The 26,876-nt window shown below is 50.6% G+C and overlaps 2 protein-coding genes and 1 pseudogene across 2 annotated transcripts in view; 2 read left to right on the top strand and 1 right to left on the bottom strand.

Annotated features, from left to right (window-relative positions):
• LOC136508195 (putative pentatricopeptide repeat-containing protein At1g10330) overlaps positions 1-26,876 on the top strand; it is a 218,801-nt gene that overhangs the window by 113,856 nt on the left and 78,069 nt on the right. The gene's annotated exons all lie outside the window — the stretch shown is intronic.
• LOC136509298 (wall-associated receptor kinase 2-like) overlaps positions 1-26,876 on the bottom strand; it is a 115,768-nt pseudogene that overhangs the window by 47,406 nt on the left and 41,486 nt on the right.
• Positions 8,639-26,876, top strand: part of LOC136509302 (probable ribosome biogenesis protein RLP24) — a 41,894-nt gene continuing 23,656 nt past the window's right edge. The window contains exon 1 of the mRNA XM_066504112.1: positions 8,639-8,852. Coding sequence (XP_066360209.1) covers positions 8,772-8,852 — 81 coding nt within the window. The 5' untranslated portion in view covers positions 8,639-8,771. The remainder of the gene's footprint in view (positions 8,853-26,876) is intronic.

Here is a 26,876-nt window from a genome sequence, read left to right as displayed (position 1 = left end):
CCTGCTTGTCCCCCACCCTATCAAAGGCATTGTTAAGGTCGCGTGGCTGGACCCTTATGCGTCGGGCCTCCTCTTTTGCCTCGGCTTCAATTTGTCGGTGATTAAACCGGTTAATATTACGTGCTTCGCGTGCTAGCCTTTCTTGTTTTGTTTCGCCAACTGCCGGTGGTTCGTCATTACTGACAACATTGATCAAGTCTCCTCGCCTTGGTGGGAAGGATGGGAATCGTGGGAACCCCGGGGCGTGGTCTGGGATATCTAGATCGTATTCAATGCCTTTATCGTCATGATGCTGGAGCTCGGTGTGGACGGAGGCATTAGATGCAATGTCAGACGAGGAGCTTGAGCCACCCTCTTGAACTGTGTGGACCGATCCTTCTTGATAATCCTCAATCCAGACCATGCTGATGAAGTTGCGTAGGCCGTAGGGCTGGGCCTAGTAGTTCTCTATCGAGGCTTTGTACTCGGAGAGCTGGAGACCCGTCGCAGGGGCTGGCCGGCGACGAACGGAGCGCCCTTCAGGATTAGATGTGACCACGAGATCCGTACCGAGTCGTGCAAGACGACTGGCCTGAGCTGGTCGGGTGGATCTGTTGTGGGTAGTGGTTACCTGCTCATTAGGTTGACTTTGAATCAAACTTACTAGAGCTAGGGTTTCAGCAAGTTTGGTGTCGACCCGATCGATGGAGTCGAGCAGGTCGTGTTGTCGATCTGCCTCCCTTTGTAGCGAGGAAGCGGACGATGGGTTGTCGACGTGGCTGAAGACGATGCTGGCGTGGCTGGAGCCAGATCCACCGTTGTCGGAGCCGTAGCCGATGCAGGTGAAGCAGTGGTCGACGCAGATTGAATCCACGCCTCCTCCGTGGTCATGGCGATGAAGTCGTCGAAGCCAGTGGTCCAAGTGATCTGGCCGATGGTGAACGTGAGGCCGTTCGGCGTAGCCATGGAACCGGGGATGATGACCATCTTGTTCGCCTGGAGAGCAGTACGCACACCCCCTACCTGACACGCCACTATCGATGAAATATGGTCGGCAGTCTACCTAGGGGTATGCCCAAGGTAGTAGATTGTCGGCAGACAGATGCGCAAGCTACAAACAAGATGGTGACGCAAGACAGATACGAGGTTTTATCCAGGTTTGGCCGCCGTGAAGGCGTAATACCTACGTCCTGCGTCTGATTGTATTGCTGTATGTCAATGAGAAATATTTTTTAGAGGGGTCCCCTACCCGCCTTATATAACCCGGGGGGCAGGGTTACAGATCTGGAAACTAATCCTAACCAGTTACAATCGCCATAGGTGGCCGGATAAGGATTCCGATTATAACCAACCAGGATCTTGCTTGATCTCCAAATCTGCCTTGATTCCTTGTGCGGGACTCCAAACAGATTGGCCAGGCCGCGCGTCGTCTTCTAGTGGGCCAAACCCCCCGGTCCGGGCCGGCCCAAGCCTAGCCATAAGGGTATAGGGGTTATACCCCCACAGACTCTGACCCCACGTCTCCGACCGGAGTACGCAAAAACCATGCTCACTGCTCTTCTTCGGCTGGCACAATCAGAGCCGACTGGGACCGATCGACCGGGGACGCCCGCTCGGAAGGGACCATGGAACGAACGGAGAAAGCAAGGCAAGGCGAACAAGTCAAACCACGATACCAAGGACCGTACCATGTACAACTGCAGAAAACAGTACTCTGCAACTTCCCTAGCACAAACAGTGTTGTAGGCGCCGATATTTTCCCTACAGTATTGTTGACGCCATTGACTTCCATACGGTAAGGCTCCCCCACGTGCTTCTGGGCATCGACAGTGTTGTGGACGCCGGCTTTTACCATACCGAGTGGACATGGCGAAACCTCTCACATGCCTCTGGACATCAACAGTGTGCGCGGGCGCCGACGTTTGCTATACCGAAGACAATACAACATTCCACGTGCATCTGACATCCAACAGTATTATGGGCGCCTACCATCATCCTGTGCCCGCCGACGTGGGCAACAAGACTTAGAAGCATATGTACTCTCTCCCTCTCACTTGTAAGGCCATCCCCTTCATCTATAAAAGGGGTGCGCTCTCTCCAAAAATTCAAGGTGACTCCAGAATCATTAGTTCACTAGTTCACAATCACACAGAACCGCTATGTTCGAACCTCAAGCACACGCTTGAACACTTAGCTCGTAGCGGGGCTTCCATCACTTTCGGCCCTTCCGACCGGATCCGACCGGACCTCTTGTACCCCCATCTTCCTCCTTTTCATTTGTAACCCCACTGTAAACTTCGAGCACCTAGGCTCAAGGATAAAGTCACCGACCGTCTCAAACTGGACGTAGGGCACGTTGCCTGAATCAGTATAAAAATCTGTGTCATTGAGTGCTAGGCCACCTCCGATCACAACGTACGATAAAACTATAAATATTTACTTGTTGGTCACTTTTTACATCGACATCAACCATGTATCAAATTAAAAGGAATTGTTAATTAACGCAAACACCCCCTTATCCGGCCGCTTGCGTAGCATGCGCCGACGGGATTCCGCGTAGCACAGATCCATTTCTTGCGTGATTAGAGGGTTCGATGGATTTTCCCCTCCTTTCCTTAGCTTACTAATTTATTTAATTATTTCATAAAATCTAAAAAAATCAATGGTCCAGATTTATTTGAGTTACTACATATATATGTCCGTGTGTTACACAGAGGGTCATGAATTTTTTTCCCATGCCTACGGATGTGGCCCTGGTAGCTAAGTTAAAATCATATACCATATTAATTCACTTTTGCACGTATGATGTACGATGACAATAACCAAATATTGTCGTGTTAGGTAGGGTCTCATGTTCCTTCTCCTTCGTTCTAGGCTGTGTAGTAGTTTCGATTCGTGCATGATAGGCTATTGAAACGGCAGACTCACTATGAACGTCCGTGGTGATTTTTTTTTAATATTTTTTTAAACTAATTTTAAATCTAACACTATTTTTTTTTCAAAACTAACACTTTTGGCCGCGTCTATTTCTCTGGCGCGGCGAAACACCTGTACCGCGTCATGTATGGTGACGCGGCGAGCGGATGATGTGGCGACAACAGGGGCGCTGACCGGTGACGTAGCAGGTTCTGCCGTGCCATCGATCTTAGCGCGGCACTAACACGCCATAGCCCACGGTGTGGCACTGACACGTCAAGGCCCACGGTGTGGCAGGACTTGGACGCAGACATAAGTCGATCAGCCTCAATTGTAATTGAACGGGAGCTGAACAACTACAAGTGCCGCGACGCATTGAAACGAATATGGAGCAAATAAATAGAGTCCGTGCGCAAGTTGATAAGTTGCCACATAACATTTTTATTGGTTCGATCTATGTTCAACAAAACCAACTAAGTGTGCAAGTTTCAGACGACAATATTTGTTTGACATAACTTCGACATAACCAACTAAATCCCAGGAGTGTAAGGATTCCTCAAACGCCTCTGTCTCTTTCGATTTATAGGTAACACATTGGGAGTGGTCGCGTTGCCGGTGCGTACGGCTCGTACCCTGCAAGTATATGATATGCATGATTACTTATAATCTTTATGATCATTAGTTTATGGAGCCTACATATTTAAAGAAATTACCTTTGTTAGTACATGTGAGGCTCCTTGGGTACCAAGCGGGGCACCACCTAGCTGAGACATGCCGATCTCATCCTGCTGCCAATCATCCCATTGGTTGTGCTGTATGCGGAAGCCCGGGGGGTCGTTGTCGTCGTCCTCGTTTGCAGGGTCCTTCCCAGTGCTATGATGTGGTGGTGTACGCACTACGAAAGCGGCACCTGTCACCAGCTGAGAAGAGCCGACTAGTGTTCTCAAAGAGCCAGAAGACGTGCCAGCCATCCGTGCCGAGTAATCGGGTTCCACCCAAGGAATGTCCATGCAGCTCAACTTCTGAGCTAGCTTCATGCAGCTCCGCTTCACCTTCTGCATAAATAGACGTTAAAGTTAGTGCATTTCCTAAACGCGTATACACTAAAGAAACATTTTTAAGACGGACAAGTTTATGTTTACCTCCATAAAAGCCTCGAGAACGCCTGGCCCCTGCCCTCTAGACTTGTGAAGCCGGAACGCTGCTTCGTTGGACAGCCTTGACAATTATGTTGCCTAGGTACAGAAACACAGTTGGACAGTTTTAGTACATATACTTAATACCAAATGGATAACAAATTATATCATTCGAGTACCTTACCACGTATCTTTGAAGCGGGGATCTCTGTAGTTGTGTGTCGTCCCTAGTGGCAACGTCGTACATATCTTCGATCACATCTTACTCGTCGTCCTCGTCAATCGCCTCCTCAGTGTACGGGGGCTTGATATATGTCCTCGTAGACCTATAAAGCCACTGCAGGTACTCATCGAAGGTGTGCTGGTCGTACTCCACCTCAAGAAGGGGGTACAACGGGTGCTGTGTGGGAGAGGCCATCCTGTTATAAATTGATAAACAAAGGGTTAGAGTATTCAAATTAACAATATTCAAATTAATATTATGTAGCATCGTAAAATTTGAACTACTTGTTATGCAATACGAACACAATATGAAAGCACATGTATATATTCAAAGTAATATTAACAGACATATTAAACAACTTCACTAGAAAAATAAGCAACTTCTTTGTATAGTTGTTCACACACAAGACAACTAAAAGATGCCATAACTGCATTTGCTATATAGTTTTTCTTTCTTTTTATTGCACTGTTGATTTAAAGTATATAATTTACACAATCTATAATTGGAGAGATGCCATAACTGCATTTACTATATAGCTTTCCTTTCTTTCCTCTTATGATAGCCCGTTTTCATCCACCAGAAGCGACGGCCTTTCCCCACTCGCTCCCCACATTTAAGCATTTACGTCCAACTTGAAAAGACAAATTAAAGCCACGGCTTCGCGCTAGCGAGTATGCTAAAAGCTTCTTTGCCAACTTTAGAATAAAAATGAATACGGATAATACGGGAAGCTATTCACGGCACCGCGCTAATGAGTATGCTAGAGGTTCCGTTACTAACTGATATACGAAAACGGATGAATGTATCTATGGGTGGGTGAACATATCTATGGACAATTTAGGAAAACAAAACCATGGCTTCGTGCCGCTGAGTATGCTAAAAGCTTGTTTGCTAACTTTAAAATAAAAATAGATATAGATAATATAGAAAGATAACCATAGCCCCACGATAATAATATATATACCAGATGCTTCTTTGCCAACTCTAAAACGAAAGGTGATGAATATATTTTACAAAAGAAATTTAACAAAACATACACGCAGAATTCATTGCACACGGGACCTATATGAATTTTACAAAAACTAGCTGAATTTTACAAATACCTACGTGCGTGGCCGGCGGGCGGTCTGAGGGGGTGGTGCACCAGCGTGTGGGCGCGGCGGGCGGCCGACGGCCGTGGCGCGCTGGCGTTCGTGGCGTGGCCGACGTGGCGGGACTGGCGCGCCGCCGTGCGTGGCGCGGCCGGCGCGGCGGGTGGGCGCGGTGGCAGGCAGGCAGACAGAGGGAGGGCGGCTCGCGGGCGATATTAACCTGGGACTGCCGCGCCGTTAGCTATGGCGCGTCAGTGCCGCACCAAGATATGTGGCGCGGCAGAACCTGCCACGTCACCGGTCAGCGCCCCGGTCGTCGCCACGTCATCCCCTCGCCACGCCACCATACATGGCGCGGCACAGGCGCCAGGGAAATAGACGCGGCCAAAAGTGTTAGTTTTGAAAAAAAAACAGTGTTAGATTTAAAATTAGTTTAAAAAAGTGTTAAAATAAAAAAAAATCTCCGTGGTTGCAGCCATGCATCTGTTATGGATGTGTCATTTTGGGCGTGTGGCGTTGGCTCTTCAGTTGAAATTTTAATTCACAACATATGCAATATAGACTGAAACTTGAATTCAAAAATCATTACTTGCAGTATGAAATCCTAGAGGTTGTTGGCGGCCGCCTTGGCCCTGACCATCTCCGCGGTTGCGCTCAACAGCATAGCACGGCGCGTCTACACTAAAAACACATTCTTGAAATCCCATAAATAAATACTGAAGCCAATTAATTCCCTCCACAATCATGAATACAAGTACATTCTTATCAACCAATCTAATGTCTCCTCTCAGTTTCCACTGGGAAGCAAAAGCTAACCCGCCGCCGTCCTTGCCCAGGTTAATTGCCACGGGCCAAGGGTCATCGCCATACACCAATAGCTTTTCACGTGCCGTACGCCCCGGGTGAAGCAGCTTGCCATGGGCCCCTTGGCGTTCACTTCCTCATCTCTGGATGGTCACGGCGCCGGTGGACTCGCCGGCGACGTGGATGCCATCCGTGTTGTTGCTTTCCTCCGGTACGTGCCTCGCAATGCACAGCCCGGCCACATGCATGCAGCGCGACCTGGACACCGTCACGTGCATCTGGATGACGATCCTGGGTGGCGCCGACGACGACCTTGGGTGTGTTCGGATGCCATTTATAAGTCGGTTTATAAGTATAATAGCCATCCGTGTTGTTGCTTTCCTCCGGTACGTGCCTCGCAATGCACAGCCCGGCCACATGCATGCAGCGCGACCTGGACACCGTCACGTGCATCTGGATGACGATCCTGGGTGGCGCCGACGACGACCTTGGGTGTGTTCGGATGCCATTTATAAGTCAGTTTATAAGTATAATATTTTTCTCTTTCAATAAATCAGAGCACAAATGGCTTTACGAGCAGCCGAAGAGCCACCGTCCAGCGACCACGCCATCTTTCATGTGAACGTCTGGAAATTAAATGGAAGGGGCAAGTGGAAACGGAAGTAGCAAATTAAATGGAGTCACGTTGTACCTGCGCTGGCGGATTAAGCTGGGGGACCCACGCGGGCATGGGCGACTCGTGATAGCTTGCGGACTAAGCTGGGGGACCCACGCGGGAGCCGGATTGATTAAGCTGGGCAGAGGCAAAGTGATTAACGACTTCATCCGACGATAATGTTAGTAACTTTTTTTTTGGGTGTAGATAGATTACCTCCTACTAGGTAATACATGTACCGTAGCATTTGGCCTTTTTGGAAGTGCAGCGGAGTCCGGTTCCATGTTTCCGTTGTGCTTGGGGAGAGTGTTTCGTTCTGAACCACGGGCGGACCCAGAATGGGGCTACGTCCCGGGCTGGGGCGGATCTAGAATGGGGCTACGTCCCGGGCTGGGGCGGATCCAGAACGGGACTGTGCCCCGGGCTGAGCTGCTGATTCACGTTCAAAACAGTCTGATCTTGCTTTCTAGGTCTTCTTTTGTCTAATTAAGATCATAGTTTTTTAGGCTAAACACCACATATGTTACAGGAGCTACATAAACTCGTCCCGGGCTGCAGCCCGGGCAGCCCGGGCCCTGGATCCGCCCCTGTTCTGAACTTGTGATCCATCTTCGTCTGAAGCAAGCGTGTGCCTCGCCTGGAGCGTGCTGAACCAAATGTACAAAGTAACCGTGCTCAAATAAAGAAAACAGGCTTACTACTGGAACTGTAGCCCCCCCCCCCCCCCACCCCCACACCCACCCACCCACCTGGCAACGACAGCGATAAGCCCCCAGCAGGTTGGACACCTGTCTAGTCATCTACTATTGCTTATCTTCGCTGTTGTACTCTTCTTTATTTTGTTTTGTCTCGCCTCATTCTGTGGCTACCACCGTGACAGGAAGAAGAGAAGATAGATGCACAAACGCTCATAGCCCTATCTGGCAGTTGAGTGCGTCATTAGACGAACCAGATTTCTGTCAGAGGAATGAAAAGATTTCTGTCAGAGAAATGAACCGCCATCAGAGGAATGAAACGGCGCGGACCCTCCCATCTGGCTAGCCCGGTTCATGGTTAGGGCCTGTCTGTATTGATTAGCACTAAAAATTAGCTAGTTAATAGTTAATAGCTGTTAATTTTTAGCAAAGAGCTATTTAGATCCACTTGCTAATAGGTGGTTACAAAATGAGTTAAAAGTGCATACGAACTATTAGCATCTATTAGTGATTCCAAACTTGCTAATGGAACTGATAGTTAGCAGCCCTCTAGCTAAAAATTAGTATGTTTATTTAGATCCATTAGTATTAATTTTAACTACTAATTTTTAGTATTAATGGATCTAAATTTTAACTAATAATTTTTAGTATTAATGGATCTAAATAGGTCCTTGAAAAAAAAGTTAACCAACCAGATATATGGTGCTGTTCACGTACTCGTATAGTGCTACAAATCTGGCATATCACTGGGCTGATGGATTATTACTGTTGGCTGATTTGATGTGAAAAAAAAATGTTCTGGCTGGCCAAAGGTAAGAGGCTGATGGTCTTCGGTGCTGTTCAGTGTTCACTACTCTTCGGTCGGTGAGGGCGGAACTTGAGAAGAACCTCCCCAACGATGGAAAGAACCTATATTGGCCTAGTTGGCCCAAGCCCACAGCGATGGGTCTTGCTCACGATGGGCTAGAATACAGATGGGCCGAAGGGCTGTTCTCTCATGGCCTGATAGGGCTGTGCAGTCCGCGACTCCGACCAGACGGACCGCGGCCCATGTTATCAAAAGAAAACCCGTTCAGGCCCATAACGCGAGCAATATAACCCCGTTTACTACGGCTCCCCACGACCCCACCCACGTCGCCCTGCGCCGCTCGCCAGCCGCCGGCACGCCCGGTGCCGCTCGTCGGCCGCCCGCTCACCCTCCACCGTGTATCACCAAACCCGTTTGTTCTGCCGATTGGGGGCCCGTAGGACGGTACCAAGGAAAGATGCGCCATGAGGTTGGAGAACTGCTGGTTCTGCTCCTCCACCATCTACCCCGGCCATGGAATCCAGTTCGTCCGCAACGACGCCAAGGTGCCTCTCTTCTTGTTTCTTCGTAGGTTTCCTTGTTTGATTTGATTGACACAAGGAGCGTGCCCTGGGTTTCATTTATTTATTGGATTGGAATTCAATTACTTTGTACGACTTCATATATGCTCTGTTTGATTTGTTTGGTGGGGGTCATGGAACTATTACTGAATCCAAACTGTCAGCTGCCTGTGTTGAATCAATTTCTTGCCTGGGTTATATTTGGGTGGCCGTGTTAGTTTCTGTCGCCCAATCGCATATTTTAGTTTCTGACTCACGACGTTGGATGGGTCCCTCGCCAAAGGGAGCAGATGCGACTCGAAAGACACTTTGGTGGTAGAATGAAGATATGTAAAAAGCTTGTCGGGTTCATAAACCTAGAGTCCCTCGCAGACCGGCTTCCCAATAGAGGCTCGGCCCAGCAGGCAACGTTACAAACAACATGCAACTCATGGGCCGGTCCCAGTACCTAAAACAACAGGCCAGAAGAGCGATCCAATCACTGATCGGAAAGCCTAGCTGAGGGGGAACGACGCCCGTTTCCGACTCCGGCCTACCTCTCCAACCGGAGCGCTCGCTTCGGTCTCCAGCCCGCCTCCGGACGGCCTCTCCGACCGGAAGGCCTGGCCAAAGCACTACTTTCGACTCCGACCCACGTGTCCAACCGGGGATACGCCAAATCCCTGCTCACTGCTCTTCTTCAACTGGCGCATTCAGAGCCGACTGAGACTAACCAACCGGGGACGCCCGCTCGGTAAGGACCAGGGAACAAACAGAGAAAATAAGGCAGGGCGCATAAGTTAAACCACGATACCGAGGACCGTACCCTGCGCATCTACAGGACAGTATCCTGCGACCTCCCTGACATGGCAGAGCCCAAGCAGTGTTGTAGGCGCCGACATTTTCCCCTACAATATTATGGGTGCCATCAACTCCCATACCAGACAAATGCGGTAAGGCTCCCCCACGCGCCTCTGAGGCATCAACAGTGTTGTGGGCGCCGACATTTACCGTACCAGGCAAACATGGTAAAACCCCTTGCATGCCTCCAGTTATCAACAGTGTGGCAGGCGTCGACGTCTGCCATACCCGAAGAAGACAACATGAGCTCCCACGTGCATCTGACATCCAACAATATTGCGGACGCCTACCATCATCTTATACCCGTCGGCGTGGGAAGCAAGACTTAGTAGCAAACGTACTCCTTCCATCTCACTTGTAAAGCCATCCCCTTCATCTATAAAAGGGGATGTGCTCTTTTACAACAGATAGATTCATTAGATCGATCAAGTTCACTAGTACGCAATAGCAGAACCACCAGGTTCGAACCATGAGCACACGCTTGAACACTTAGCTCATAGCGGGGCTCCCATCACTCTTGGCTCTTTCGACTAGATCTCTTGTACCCCTATCTTTCTCCTTCTCGTTTGTAACCTCACTACAAACTTTAAGCACCTGGGCTCAGAAATAAAGTCACCGATCGACTCAAACTGGATGTAGGGCACTTTGCCTAAATCAGTATAAACACTATGTCATTGAGTGCTAGGCCACCTCCGATCACAACGTACGACAAAACTACAAATATTTACTTATTGGTCACTTTCTGTACTGATAGTTGGCGTCGTCCGTGGGGAAGACGTTGAACGTTCAATATTTTTTGATCATCGGATGACCCACTTTTCCGCCACCTTCGTCATGGCGGGCTCAGGCGATACGACTCGCTTTGGCTCACTGGAGTTTCCCGCACTCCCACTTCTTGGGATGTGGGTTCCACCCGTCTCCGAGCCGTCCCAGACCTTCCTCTTTGAAAGTCTAGACTTCGTTGCCGACCGGCTCGACGTACTACACCTCCGCGAGGAGGCACTCGTTCTGACGCCCGTCGAAGGGGCACCCTCCATCGGCTCCGGGACGCATGACGACTTCAACGACGAGGCATCTGCGCTTTATTCCGAGCAAACTCTCTGCTCAAACCCTGCTGTAAGTAATGCGCATGATGTTATTTACTTGTTATTCTCTATCTTCCACCGATTATCTAGAGGGACCCCATTGTCCTTGCCGCGACCGCCATGCGACCGATTCCCCTATGGCCTCACGTCTCCCGCGGACGCGGACGCCCGAGGGCTCCGAAGGATGCCGGCGTCGCCCCCTCTCACGTTCGAATTCATGGGATGGCGGGCAATGCTCCCACTTGTTTCCTCAACCTCATGGAGGATGATGTTGAGAGTGATGGCTCCAGCATCGGTGATGTGGCACCTAGCCACCGTCCGTCCTAGGAGTGCGCTATGGCGGACGCTTCAGGATAGCCACCAGTGGTGATGGAGTCCTTGTAGACTCACACCCCTCGCTCACATAGGAGCACAGCGAGGAGCTACGACAACAGCGGTTGAACCAGCCGCCGACTGCACTGATGCACTCGGCGCCCCACACTACGCTCCGTGCGCATAAACCAGCGAGCGATGCCCGAGGTCACACCCGTCGGGTCTAGCGCAACACCATGGACAGGGGAATGATCCCCCACAATTCGATCGGGCCAATCAGAACATCGCCGCTGTGGCAATGCTTCTGCACGGCCTTCCCGAGCCGAACGACCCCCAGGAACAAGCAATCCACTAGAACCTCTGAGCACTAGTGGAGACCGTCGTCGTTCAATAGGCGGAGAGCTCTGCATCGCGACACCGACTCATGGCCTCTCTCCCTACCAGGGGAGTGGGGATGCACCAGATGAATCGCTCCACCCGCTCACCGCTACAACCACCGAGCACAGCATAGGAGGCCACATCTGCACCTCATCTTGACTTGTCGACCGCTCCGCACCGACCGCTTGTACACGAGTGGCTTGGGCCGAACCAAGACGCTCACAGCAGCGATCGAAGTCCTAGCCCAGATGGCCTAGGACCACGGGCCTTTGACCGACGCATCCAGCGATCACCGCTGCCGCAACGCCCCAATGGAAGTCGAGGCAAAGGCATGGCCAAACACCAGGATCAGGACGAGGGCCCCTCCATGCAGAGCCCTTCCATGAGCTCATGGAGAGCCCATGCACCAACCATGCCTACCCCATCAAACACCTCTACAAGGACTACGACCTTCTCAAGTGCCTTATGCGACAGGCTGGCAGGCCGAGGAAGAAAAAAGTGAAGAGGTAGCAGCCAAGAAAGGGGGCGTAGCGGGCAAGGATCCGCACGACTGAAGGTCGAGGTGATCCGACTGTACACCCACCGACTAAAGGATGACAATGACGACATTCTCACCAATGCTTGGAACAGCTATGTCGTTTCTTCCCCTAAAATTCAGTCTTACCATTGTTTACTTAATGTTTGCTCCTATAAAAGCACTACGACCTGAACACTTTCGGCCTGGGTCGTCTCGGGGGCTCCACGAGGGTGCACTACTACCTCTCTTTTTCGTTTGCTATCATATGGTGAAACTCCTTCCTACCCGAACAAAAGGGTAGTTCGTTCCTTAAATTGCCTTACGTAGCTTTGCTTTAAAATATTTCGACCGATCACACCCCGCCTCTACCTACGGTTACGAGCAGCTGAGCCTCGTGGACCATGCCCGAGCTCCTAAGGTTGCAGCCAACAGGACAAATGGGCAAGTATGAAAAAGAAAGAATAAAAAACAAAATTATGCTAAGGTAAAACTAAGGAACGAAAGGGACAAGCTTCCCCAAATGGAGTGACTTCATCACAAAAAATGAAACCGACTATAGTCATTGAGCACACAAGAACATTTACACGGAGGCTCCCCCATGAAATTAAACTTTTTGCATCTACTAAACTACTTATACTTTACAAGCTATTGGGGCGGCTCGGTGGCATCTGCTGTCGGTGCAAGCGACGAAGGCACGGGATGCTCACTCCCTGGCGGGACGACATTTGGCTCGGTTGAAGGCGGGGCGATGTCCACTTCTGACCCAGGGTCTGTGCCATCCGTAGGCTCAACGACGTCCCCCCAACGCACGCTTCCAGCCATGTCCTCATGACGGGCATCCATCACCCACTGCATAGAGACTTGCTCTGCCACCAACCTTGCGTGCGACAGCAAGCTCTCCCTGAGCGACTGGATGTCCTCCGTGCTCAAGCCATCGGCATACCCACTGTAGATAGTGGTGAAGTCCAAGTTTGGGTGGTATGTCGCCACCGAAGTCAACACCCCCGACACTCCATAGAACAGCCCGTGTGTGATGTGGGCCCGGACTTCATCCGGGACCTCCGCCAGCTAGATGGCGGGCGCGCTAGTACTTGGTGCTAACCCGAAGACCTCTGAGACGACGAGCTAGACAACATTGTGGATATGGTCAAGTTCCCCCTCGAGAGCACGTCACTCCTCAAGGGACTTGGCCAGCGCCTCCGCATTCCGACCAAACATCGCCTTGACCGTCTCCAGGTCCTGCTCCAACAACTTCACCTTTCCTCCTAGCTCTGGAAGAAGGGCGACAAGCTTAGAAACAAGCTAAAGGAAGAAACCAACATGACCAAAAATAGAGAAGGTACGTACCGAGGCGGAAGTTCTCGAGGGTGGAGAGTCCCTCCGCCTACCGAGCCACCTACTCACGCTGCCGGGCGCTCGCCTCCTCCGTCCCCATCACCCAGCCCTGGAGCGTAAGCACTTCCTAGTCTACCTTCGATTGAGCCTTTCACTCTGACTCCAGGGCCTTTTGCGCCAACTCCAGGGCGTTCCGCTCCAACTCAAGGTCTCCAGGGACTTTTGTAGCCTTGCCTCGGTCTCCGCCTGGCAGGCCTTCACCGCCTCAAGCCCCCGCTTGGCAGCGGTCGCCCGCTCCGCCACACGCTATTCCTCCACCCGCACCGCAGTCACCTCGCCCACCCGGTCCTAGGACTCACGGCGGGCAGACTCTAGCTAACGCCCAAGCTTTGCCATCTGGGCATGCTGCATCCGGAGGACATAGGACTTGTGGGACGACATCTCCTATAGACCCTACCAAAACGAGAAGCAAACATGCTGAGGCAACCAACAAGAGACTAAGAGGTTAAGGACAAACACGAGAAACTCACCTCTATGGCGAGCTGCTAGTTGACCTTGACCAACTGCTATGCGGACTTAAGCCGCTCCTGGGCGTCCTCGAGCTTCACCGATAGCTTAGCGAGATCGAACTCCATGGTGAGTCCTTTCCCCCCAAGGATGTCCTAGAGCTGACACTCCTGGGAATCTCAAAGGACAAACCAAACCTTTGATGGGTCCTTGGGGCAGGTCCACTCTAGGTCACCCTCCTCTAGCCTGCCGAAGGGCCCAGCCTTTGACTGAACCACCACCAGTTCCCACGATGGTGTCGGTAGCTCCACCATGTCATTCGCTTCATCGTCAGAAGGGATCTCCACCACCTCGGGAACATGGGCCACCGACGGGCATTCCGACTCCGTCCTAGCCTCATCTCCCTCCGGCGCTGATGAGGACATGACACTCATGCATATGACCATGTTTGGCACATGGTATGGAGGGGTAGGAGGCCAGGAAGGGTGTCCAAGTCAAGAAGGAGGTCCGAGGCTAATTCGGTTTGAGTCCCCGAGGTGGAGGCCCAAAGCAACTCAAGTTCGAGTCTGCCTCGGCCTCCAGGACCAGTCTGCCTTAAACTGGTCACCCGGGACGCATCCGGACTCCGTTTTCGATGATCCACATATGGATGGAAAGCTAATTGGATAAGAAAGTCAACCCAATTGGTTTCACATCAAAAGCCCTTCGAAATCAATGGAAATTGTCGAAACAAGTCAGCGTCCAGAATCTATCAGGGTGCTGCGACACCGTCTTTTGGTCCGTTGGATCGTGTATTGTGTTTGGGCCCATTAGGGGGCGCGTCCAGGGGGGTGATGCCCAAGACTCTATAAATACCAGCCGTCACTCTCCTTAGGGTTTGGGTTTTGTTTAGTTCTTGATTTCCTCGTGAAATAGACGTTGTTTTGCTGCAACTGTCGCCGCCAAGGCCGTTTGATGTGAACCAGGGCCCTAGTTCTTGATCTTGTTCGCCTATGGCGATTAGTCCTTTTGAATAAAGACTTGAACTCTTTCTCATTATCATAAGCCTCATATTTATTTGTAATTTTAGATTGCGTTTATCTCGTTCTTGCTTGTGTTCTCGATTCGCTTGCAGGAAAGCCTTCTCAACGAGGTCAATCGCGTTCGCGTGGTTGATAACCAACGGAGCAGTGGTGTAATGGTTGCAGGGGTCCAAATCAGTCTTAGTTCGAAGCCTAGATCATGAACGACGAGTCTGCACCAATCGACGCTATCATACCTTTCGGAAGATCGGACCTAGTCTACATCAAGTGGTATCAGAGACCTTGTTGCCCGTTAGGTATAACTTTATTTTTCCCTTTAGATTGTTACTGTTTTTGCAATACCTATAGTCCACAAAAAGGAAAAAAATACACCGCCACATATTTCTTGTCCTATAGCCTCATTGTGCCATGCAATTTCTTCTTTGTTTCGCGTTGTTGAGTTTGTGCCATAGGTCAAGTTCTTGTTGCGGGTTTTAGATCGTTTTTTAGTCCAGTTTGTGTTTTCCTCTTTATTTTTCATCAAAATCTGTGAACCTCTCCAAGTCTTGTTGAGTTTCCTTTGTATTCATCAAACCCTAGTCCACGGCATCTTATTTGTTACACTTGTCTTCACTGTTTCCATCAAATCCTTGCTGTCGTGACTAATTTTACGCATATTGTTCCTGTTTTGTCCTCTAATTCGGAGTGCGTTCGTAAAACTGGTCTAGTTTTCGCAAACGAACTCGGATTTCGACATTCTATATATCAAAATCAATCAGAAAAAATTTTTGGATCCGTCCATCCCTCGCTCTATCGGGGTCGGAGATTTTTATTTTGGTCAAAAAGTGGTCACAAGATCCTCTTTTCATGGTCACAAGGTTTTTGTCGATTTTGAGCACGTCTTCTGGAAATTCCACATGCCACGTCTTTCACTTGTTTAAGCTCATATTTTATGTGGTTACTCTTTTGTGCTCCTAAGTGAAGAAAAAATATCAAAAAAATAAAAAGAAAATTCAAAATTTCTCAAGAAAACAACGATAGCATAAAAATAGAGAAAAAAGAGGGGTAAAAGAGGAACAATATCTAGAGGAGCACATAGAGAGCGTCATTTGAGCTGTGTTTGCGTGTGCTGATTTCTATCTTGTTCCTAATCATATTCTTGCTGTTCACATCACTTGATACATCTGGTACTTGGAACATGAGTAGGCCAACAACTAAGACAATTACTTGGGATACTTATTCAGCTTTGCTATTCAGTTGTGAATTTTGCTATTCCTTGCTACTATATTGTGTCTGTCCAAGCTCCACTTTCTTCTAACCAAGTATAGGTTCGCCTTGCAACTATTACACTTAAGCTACAACGGTATCACAGTCATCGACCGATTGCACCGCCTGTTGCTTTGGTAAGAACACTTGTAAGACCGTGGTAAGACGCTTGAGAGTTGAGTGCCTTGTTTTTCCTTGTCCACAACCTAAGTAGTTGGTAGGGATAATACTTTTGTGTTGTCTTTTGCTGTCTTCTAACAATGACAGGCTGTTTGTTTCCACCGACTTATGATGGTATAGGTGCTGATGAGTACATGGAGTGGGAAATTGTCATCGATAACATATTTGCTACTCGCATTATGTGTCCAAGGAGGAAAGTAAAAAATGCAGTTAGTGTTTTGCGATATTCTGCTTTATCTTGGTGGGAGTTTTTAGATCCTTCTGATAAACCTCAAACTTGGAATGATATGAAAGATCTTATGAGAGAAAATTTTGTTAATTCATCTCTTGTAATTAATTCAAATGATGAGGTGCATCAACTAGATCAATCTCTTGTTATTCCTCCTGCTATGCCTAACCTTTTGCAGGGCAATGTACAAAAGAGCGAGGATGACGTGATAGAAAATAAGGAGCTCACAACCTTATATGTAAATTTAGAACCATCACTTCATAATGCACCTATTACTCCTACTGAAAACATAGGTAATGCCCATGGTGCTACACTCACAGAAGGTGAGAATTGTTTTAATGTACTAGATTCTTCCACACACCATGCTATTATAGAGTAATTGTTAGTAGAACCCTCTCTTGATTTATGTTTGTCCCATGATAATTTGCTTGATGTTCCTTGTGATAAAGATGAATTGGTTGATGATGCTTTAGTTTTACATGTTTTGGAACCAACCACTTGCGCTGAAAATAAACGTGTTATTCATATTGCTACTAAAATTGATGAGTTCAAACTGTTGTCTTCTTTACATACTTTGGGTTATATTGAATTTGATATTTTGTGTAACCTAGATTGTTTGGAGGAGAGCCTATTTAAATATGTTGATTTGTCTTGGTTTTCTAATCATACATATCATGTTATTAGCAAATATAACAACAAGGGACAATATATGATACATCGCGTATACATTCGCAGTAATATGAATTCTCCTTTTGTTGTACAAGATTATGATCGTTTAGAGGTCAGCCATAATAATTCAAATATTTTCTCATGTTCCTCAAAGAAACAAGTTCACTTCCAAGAAGGGGAGCATTGTTGGTTGCTACCTATGTCTGCTAGATCATCTATTCCTACATTGTCTTTGGTTAGTTCTAATCTTTTGCAGGATACTGTTGACATACATCGTGTGTGTTCGGATCATGGAGTCTACATGCTTGCTGAAATTTTTATGCGAGATGACATGCTACAAACTTGGAAATATGGTCACGTTCCTTCTCACAATTATTTCAGTTTCTTTTGTTTTCGCAATCCCGTTCTCCTTTATGTTGTGCAGGATCAGTTTCAAGCACAATCGACACCGAGGACGGTTTTTCGTCAAGAAGGGGAGGATGATGAGGACATGACACCCATGCATATGACCATGTTTGGCACATGGTATGGAGGGGTAGAAGGCCAGCAAGGATGTCCAAGTCAAGAAGAAGGTCCGAGGCTAATTTGGTTCGAGTCTCCGAGGTGGAGGCCCAAAGCAACTCAAGTTCGAGTCTACCTCGGCCTCCAGGACCAGTCTGCCTTAAATTGGTCACTCAGGATGCATCTGGACTCCGTTTTCGATGATCCACATATGGATGGAAAGCTAATTGGATAAGGAAGTTAACCCAATTGGTTTCACGTCAAAAGCCCTTCGAAATCAATGGGAATCGTCAAAAAAGTCAGCATACAGAATCTATCAGGGTGCTGCGACACCGTCTTTTGGTCCGTTGGACCGTGTATCGTGTTTGGGCCCATTAGGGGGCGCGTCCAGGGGGTGACGCGCAAGACTCTATAAATACCAGCCGTCGCCCTTCTTAGAGTTTGAGTTTTGTTTAGTTTTTGATTTCCTCATGAAACAGACGTCATTTTGCTACAACTGTCACCACCAAGGCCGCTTGCTGTGAACCAGGGCCCTAGTTCTTGATCTTGTTCGCCTATGGCGATTAGTCCTTTTGAATAAAGACTTAAAATCTTTCTCATTATCATAAGCCTCATATTTATTTGCAATTTCAGATTGCGTTTATCTCATTCTTGATTATGTTCTCGATTCGCTTGCAGGAAAGCCTTCTCGACGAGGTCAATCGTGTTCGCGTGGTTGATAACCAACGGAGCAGTGGTGTAATAGTTGTGGGGGTTCGAATCAGTCTTGATTCGAAGCCTAGATCGTGAACATCGAGTCTCCACCAATCGATGCTATCATACCTTTCGAAAGATCAGACCTAGTCTACATTAGGTGCCTTTGGCTTAGACAGCGAGGGTGAACCGTGTAGCCCTCTGCCCAGTGAGGTAGGGAGCTCTGTCTCCCTCTCCTCTTCTACCGTAGCTGGTGGAGGTGGGGCCTCAAGGGACACCTCCAGCGAAGCCCCCACCGTCACCACCAGGATTGCCGCCAGCACTGTCGCTGCTGCTGCCGCCGTACTAGCAACCGACCCAGGGAGCATCACCCCTGGAAGGGAAGGGCTCATCGCCACCACCCTGTTCCCCCTGCCGCTCGCCGTGGCACGCTGTAGGGTGGCCTGCCAAACCTCTTGCATGGGAGTTGGGGCAATGCTCAATCCCGTCATTGTCCTGCCACTGACAAAAAGTACAGGTCAGTCATACTCTAAAAAGACTCAACAGCAAAGATCGAAAAGAAAAAAAGAAAAACATACCGGGAGGTAAGCGGCATGACTCTGAAACCAAGACCCGGCATCGATAGGCCCGTAGGGTGAGGACCGCTCCTAGGCTACGACCCGTGCCCCCTCACTTCAGCCGGGGGTGGAATCATCCGAACTGGCTCCTGCCCGGCCTACGGGTCACAATGACCTTTGGCTCGGTACGCACCGACCGGAGTAGCAAGCGGGGCATCCTCCTATTGTGAGTCACATGCTGGCACCGGTCCTGGCAACGCATGGGTGCACGCCCGCTCCTCTTACCGCTTGGCTTGCTCGGCCATGCCTTTGGCAGGTGGAGACAAGACTGGCGATGCCACCAAGGGGCGCGGTGACCGCGTCCACTTCGCCTCCTGTTTGCTAGTGGCATCTATGCTTGCCGCATGCTTCCTCGGCACGGGAACCATAGCACGGCTCTCTGCCTCTCGCTCATTGCCAGCAGACATCACCGTAGGGTCACAACGCTCCACCGAGGTCACAACGACCTCCCGGCTTTCCTCCTCCTTGGAGAAAACCATGTCATCCACCTGTGTGGGATCCTCCAACTCAAGCTCTGAGCCGATGCCACTCTTATTCTCCTCAGCCTTCACACGCCGGGTGATCTCCTTCTCCTTCCTATACTTCTATCGAACCACCTTGACTTTCTCATTGTTCCTAGCATCTACCGCCTCCTTCTGAGTGGCCTACCGAGCCGCGCCCTCTGGCACCTTCAGAAGGTGCAGTCGGGACTTGAAGCATCAAGTCCCTATGAAACAGGCGACTCAAAATCAAAAAAATAGGAAAGCAAAGGGGAAAAGAACACGGAGTAAGGAGAAGGGAGCATACCAGTTTGGACACCACCAAGGCGTTGAGAGGTCCGAGCTTTCCATCGACCTACTCTTTGGGCTTTAGCTTCAGCACTTGGTTGAGGTGACTCTAGACCTCATCATCTGGCAGCTCCTCCGGCGATGCACGATTAGGGTCCAATGGGCCATGGTACCTCCACATCGGTCGTGTCCTCTCCTCCAATGGAGCAACCCGATGGTAGTAGAGGGTGTGGAACATCCACACCCCATCAAGGCTGCGCCACATGAGCTTTTGGAGCTCCTCCTCGATGATCTCCACCTTCCTCTTCTCTCGACAGGAAGGGCCCCACGACCAACTATCCCACCTCTCCGGCCTCCCACCGGTGAACGCCGGGAATGGCGCCTCCACCGGGTTCCTGATATAAAACCACTCCCCATACCACCCCCAGTTGGAGTCACAGGGGATGTACACGGGATACGAGCCCCCCCCCGCCTCATGATCAGTTTCCTCTACAGGGTGAAGCCCCCCACCAATGTGGCCTCAGGCGAATTCCCCACTGGCAAAGCTCACCCAGAGAACAGCCGCCGGAAGAAGTCCACGTGTGGCTCCATCCCAAGGAAAGCCTCACAGATGGTGTCGAAGCCGACGATGTGCAGCACCCCCATCGGATTGAGGTGCTGCAGCTCTAGACCCCACTCATTAAGGAGCCCACGCAGGAACCACTGCGTGGGGTATCCTAACCCATGCTCATGGAAGGTGAGAAAGGAAACCACCTCGCGTGGGCTGAGGTTGCGGGAACTCCTCCCTCCTAGGAGCCCTCTAGTGCGCCACCTCCTTCAGCGGCAGAAACCCCTTCACGACGAAGGCCTTTAGCACCGACTACCTCAAAGTGGATGACCTCTAGTCTGACATCTCACTCTGGGTTCACAAAAACATTTGTGAGTTTTTTCCTCTCCCTCGCTCTCTCCCTTTTCTTTCCTAGGAACCGTCGTGGCTCTCAAACACTCTTGGCAAGAAGGAAGATGAGAAGAGGCGGCCCATGTAGGCCAAGCCGACTCCATCACGAACGACGAGCACGGGTCCCGGTCAGACATTTCTGACTGGAGCTCTTCAAACCTCGTCACTCGAGTCATCAAGGTAACACTACCGACCCTAGCTATTTCTTTATATAATCATTCATACATTCATACACGCATTCATTCCATATGTCCTTGCCCCCTGGACGATTTGGGCCCTAAATCGCCTAGGGGCTCGAGAACTAAAGCATCGCACATGTAGCGAAATACATCACAACGCTCCATGTTGTGTCATGAAGCGGCAGTTGCCTCATTCAACATGAACAATGATCGACCGAGGTTCGAAGGCCGGCCTACAAAGGGCTTGAGGCCGCCCCACGTCAAAATAGAGCCAGGGGAGAAAACACAGATGAGCCCCGTGTGGCCCTCGCCCTGTCTGCCCCAAAGCAGATAAGGTCATCTCAACCTTCTCATTTGATCCTAAACCTCTTGTCAAGCCCACAGAATCTCCATTGAGGGGAGGCCAGTAGGCCACCTGGGTCGGTCTTCAAAATGACCTAGACATCTACCGGGTTGTAGGTAAAGGAGCAATGGAATGTCACAAGAGGGCTATGCCAACCCCATCATGAACGATGGAGCCGGATTCCACTCGATCATACCCATTAGCGAACTCACCGAGAACGTCACTCGAGCCCGAGCGATCGAGGCAAGCGACAAAGCTTAGCCCCTCCGGTTGTGAGAAACCAAGGATGGGGTAACGCACATAACTCAAACTGACCCCTACCAAAGCCCAATAGGGCTCGGGGGCTCAATACCAAAAAAAAACCTGGGTCTGTGACCCTAAACTTGTCCCATCCCTCGGCAATGCTTTGACTGCACACCAAACACCTGGGTCTGTGACCCTAAACTCGCCCCATCCCTCGACTATGCCTCGACTACACACCAAAACACCTAGGTCTGTGACCCCTAATTCGCACCATTAGGATCTACAAGCTCTGCCTCACCTAATCCCTAAACTATCTAACTAACTACCTCGGCTACGCGGGCTGCACCGAGGCTAGGATCCATGACCTCGACTCGCTTGATCCCACGACACGCAACGACGCCAGGACCCACGAGCTCTGTCTCATCCGATCCCTAAACTAACTTCCTTGCCCGATCACACGGTGCGCACCGACGCCAGGATCCACGAGCTCTACCTCACCCGATCCCAAAACTAAATGCCTTGGCTGCGCAACAATGCCTTGGTTGACGACTCCATCTTGACTAAAAAACACAAACATACGCCCATTGAAAACCCCCAGACGATTCTGCTCGAATCGCCCGGGGCTCGGGGGCTACACCCGTGGGAGTGCTCGCGCGCACCCGCTATCAAGACAAAAATCCCCCAGAGGATTGTCGGGGACCCAATACCGGGGTACCCAATGAGGTGGAACTAATAACCATCGAACATTGACGCTTCCGGTCAGACAAGAACGCTACTACGCTTCTTGCCCGAACGACGGAAGATTAGTTTCGCCTCGCCTGACCCCTGAGGGTTAGATTCTGCCTCGCCCGATGGCTGAGGGCTGGCTCCACCTCGACCAATGACCGAGGGTAGGCTCCGCCTTGCTCGATAGCTGAGGGCTAGCTCTGCCTCACTTGACATCCGAGGGCGGGCTCTGTCTCGCCTGATGGCTGACAGCAGGCTCCGCCTCGCCCAACGTCTGAGGGCTGTCTCCGCCTCGCCCGACGGCTGAGGGTAGGCTTTGCCTCACCCGACGACTGCACCCTACTCCTTCATGATGATGAGCAGGAGGTAAGATAGGACACTTAGGTCAACAACAGTACCGAGGACCATGCCCTACATGTTTGCAGGAAGGTACTGTTAGGATACGATGGGATGGGCGCTTTAAGCCCTTTGCGACCTGACAGAGCCCTCATAGTGTTGTAGGTGCTGACTTTTGTCCTACAGTATTGTAGGTGCCGCCATCAGCTCTTGGGCGTGAATACTAACATAGGCATACGACAACCGCTATAGTCCAAGGAAGAACTCGCATCATCTACAGTAATAGGCGTATAGTCATTTCCCCATCTACTCCCCGCGGAGTCATGGCTCGGCGCCCTGACACACCGCACCGTCTGCCGGGAGGATGGGACATGACCACTCGCTGAAACGAAGCCAGAGCCTGGTCCTATCAGGATCAGCAAAACATACTATCCTTGGCATGGTCTGCCATGACAGCAGGACAGGCTCAAGGGAAAAGAAAGATCCGGCACCTTCGAAGGACCTTTTCTACCTTTGGTTTTTTCCTCTTCCTCCCATCTATAGCCCCTGCCCCCCTTGGTCTATAAAAGGGAGGGCAGGGCACCCCACTAGGCGAACGGATCGATTCCACACAACACACAACCAAGCAGTAACCGAGCTCTTGGCGTCCTTTCGACCTTTCCATCAGAGAATTGGGACCTGTCCCTCTCTCGACCATTTGTACGCCCTACTATGAACCTTTTTTTTGTACAAATAACATAAGCAACAGCAAACTAGACATAGAGACATTCTGTCCAAACTAGTATAAACCTTGTGTCATCCGAGCCTAACGCGCAACAATTATAAATTTACTAGTTGGTGTTTGTTCAAAACACCGACAGTTGGCGCGCCAGGTAGGGGCCTTTGCGTGTTCCAAATCAAGCCTCGAATGGCTAGCCATGCAATCAGCTGGGTCCCAAGTGCACACATGCATTTTAGTGACCGAGACTTCATCGTCATGGTGGAAGGAGAGTTGGTGTTGGCCCATGCTGCCATCCAATCTCTCCCCTCCATCAGCTTCAACTACAGGAGGCTTGAGTGCCAGCCCGGCGTCTCCCCTGGACCCCAGCCGTCTAGGGAGGACCTACACCGCCTCACCCGCTATCCAAAACACTCTACATGGAGCACCCCAATGGCGCTTCCGTTTGGTCTCCGCAACGCCGTGGCGACTGTTAGCCACCTTGTGGCACAGAGCACGATCTCGTCCCCCATGAACAACAAGTTCATGGGGATGATCGAAACCATCACAGAATCCCTCCATGGCCTCCTCGTGGAGGGGCCGGGGTTAGACTCTGGCTCTAACTCCAGCAGGGGGAGCCATCACCCCTCCTGGGATTATTTCATGGTGGGTACCCCCGAGGGACACGTCAAAAGTGTCTCCGTGGAGGTGGCTACCCCGGCAGGCAACCTCGGCGGCGAAACCGAAGGGGAGACAGTGGCCCCACCTCGTGTAGGGGTGGAGCAGCTGAGAGCCTGAAAGCGAGAGATTGATGAAGCCAGACAACAGCTTGTGCGGGAATACACGGAGGTTGATCATGAGATCAAATGCAGCGGAGACGATGGGCGCGCACGCCCCGTGGCCCGTGATGTAAATTGAAGGATCATCGCCGATGATGAAACCCTTCCTCACTTCACTCAAGCAAGCTAGAACATCATTGCCGCAATGACCTTGCTCCATGGCCTTCTAGAGGCCACAACACTAGAGGATCGTTGGGCCCACCGTGAAATCCGCACACTACTCGAGCGTGCGGTGGCGCAGTAGGTGAAAAGCTCATTGTCTCGGTGATGCGAGCTCGACACCAGCCAGTGCACACCCTTGGTGCATCCTGTTAGGGATGCATGAATCCACTAGGCACCACAAGGCGGCAGGCAACATGCTATGATCCCGATACATCAACGTCTCGACCGCAACCGCGACGCACGCAGCACCCTCAATGCCTGCAGACGCACCTACGGCGACCCAAGGGAAGGAGCCCGCCACGGCTATCATCCTCATCGTGGTGGATGCTACGATAGCGGCAAGGACCGAAGCCCAAGCCTTGGTCTGCCAGGCCCTCAGGTGTTCAGCCAGCACATCCTCAACACTGCTTTCCCGCCAAGGTATCTATCACCTACCAATATCCCTAAGTACTCTAGGGAGACAAACCCTGGACCTTGGCTCAAAGACTATCGGCTTGCCTATCAAGCTAGTGGTGCGGATAATGATGACTTCATTATCCGCAACCTTCCACTATTCTTGGCTGATTTGGTACGAGCGTGGTTGGAGCACCTGCCGTCCAACACAATCCACAGTTGGGTGGATTTGAAGGTGATCTTTGTGGGAAACTTCTAGGGCACATACAAGCACCCTGGGAACCCATGGAACCTCAAGAACTGCCATTAGAAGGCTGGTGAGACCCTCCATGGGTACATTCGACGCTTCTCCCGACAGTGCAACGAGCTCCCTAATGTCGTCGACGCCGACATGATAGGAGTCTTCCTGTCCTTGATGACTTGCGAGTCTTTGGTTCATAAGCTAGGACGCAAGGGCCTGCGAACCACCAAGGAACTCCTGGACATCACCACCAGCCTCGCCTTAGGAGAAGAGGCGGTTGGAGCGATCTTCAATCGCCTCGAGGGCAAGGCAAGGCAGGACGAGGGTGCCGACGAAGGCACCTCCAATCGTTCTGCCAAAAGGAAGAATAAGAAGCAACGGCATGAGGACTCGCTCATGGCCACTGTTGACTACAAGGGTGGTTAGAAGCCTGTGGAGGACACTCCAAACCACTTCAAAAAATTATTCGAAGGGTCGTGCCCGAACCACGCCTTTCCTTTTAAGCATCTGCTTAAGGACTGTAGCCTTATGCGGCGATTCTTGTCCGAAGGCTCCAACAAAGGGGAGCAGGGGAAGGAACCTACCCCCACTGCAGACGGTGCCGTGGAAAAGGACGATGGCTTTCCAATGCTAGATGGCTGCCTCATGATCTTTGGAGGATCAGTGGCCTACAACTCCAAATGTCGTTAGAAGGTCGCACACCGCGAAGTCTACATGGCCCAACTAGCCACACCTCCTTTCTCTAGTGGTCGAAGTCCACCATAACCTTTGATCGGACCAACCATCCAGATACCATCCCACACCTAGGAAGATATCCACTTGTGGTTGACCCAATTGTTGGCCCAAAGCGACTCACCAAAGTACTGATGGACAGAGGCAGCGGCCTCAACATCATGTACGCCAAGACGCTCAATGTAATAGGCGTCGACCGGACGCGTCTCCACCCAACCCAAGTGCCTTTCTAAGGCATCGTGCCTAGGAAGCAGGCCATGCCACTCGAGCAGATCGATCTGCCCATAACCTTTGGTGACTAGTTCAATTATAGGACTGAGACCCTCACCTTCGAGGTGGTTGGGTTCCCCGAAACCTTCCATGCCATCTTAGGACATCCATGCTACGTGAAGTTCATGGCTGTCCCCAACTATACATACCTCAAGCTAAAGATGCTAGGCCCCCACAGGGTCATCACTGTTGGCACCTCCTTGCAGCACACCTACGAGTGCAAGGTCGAGTGTTGCGGCCACACCACCGCAATCGTTGCCTCCGGGGAACTCGCCGCCCTCAGGGAGGAGGTAGCCGAAGAAGCGCCTGACGCCAAGAAGTCGACTCTGTCGTTTGAATCGGTAGAGGGCTCCAAGGAAGTCCTCATAGATCCCAGTAGGTTCAAGGGTAAAATGTTATGCACCGGTACCACACTTTCCTCCAAATGGGAAAGCACACTTGTCGACTTCCTCCACGGCAACAAAGACATCTTTGCATGGAAACACTCGGATATGCCAGGCATTCCAAGGGAGGTCATTGAGCATACCTTGAAAATCCATCCAGGCTCTAGGCTGGTGAAGCAATGCCTACGATGCTTCGACGAGGCAAAACGCAGGGCCATCGGTGAGGAGATAGCTAAACTTTCGGCGGTCGGGTTCATCAAGGAAGTATACCACCTAGAGTGGTTAGCTAATCCCATTCTTGTATGAAAGAAGAGAAGGAAATGGAGGATGTGTGTTGACTATACGGGTCTCAACAAAGTGTGTCCAAAGGATCTATTTCCTTTGCTGCGCATAGACCAAATAGTCGACTCTACCTTGGGGTGTAAAACCCTCTACTTCCTTGATGCGTACTCCAGCTACCATCAAATCGTGATGAAAGAGTCCAACAAGCTCACGACATCTTTCATCACCCCCTTCGGATCATTCTGCTATGTTTCAATGCCGTTTGAACTGAAGAACGTTGGGGCTACATACCCGTGCTATATGCTCAGATGCTTCGGGGACCTCATCGGGCGGACCATTGAGGCCTACA

The sequence above is a fragment of the Miscanthus floridulus genome, chromosome 15, assembly GCF_019320115.1.
Source record: "Miscanthus floridulus cultivar M001 chromosome 15, ASM1932011v1, whole genome shotgun sequence".
NCBI classification, from domain to species: Eukaryota; Viridiplantae; Streptophyta; class Magnoliopsida; order Poales; family Poaceae; genus Miscanthus; species Miscanthus floridulus.
The sequence above is the reverse complement of the archived record's forward strand: the minus strand, read 5'-3'. Positions and strand labels throughout refer to the sequence as shown.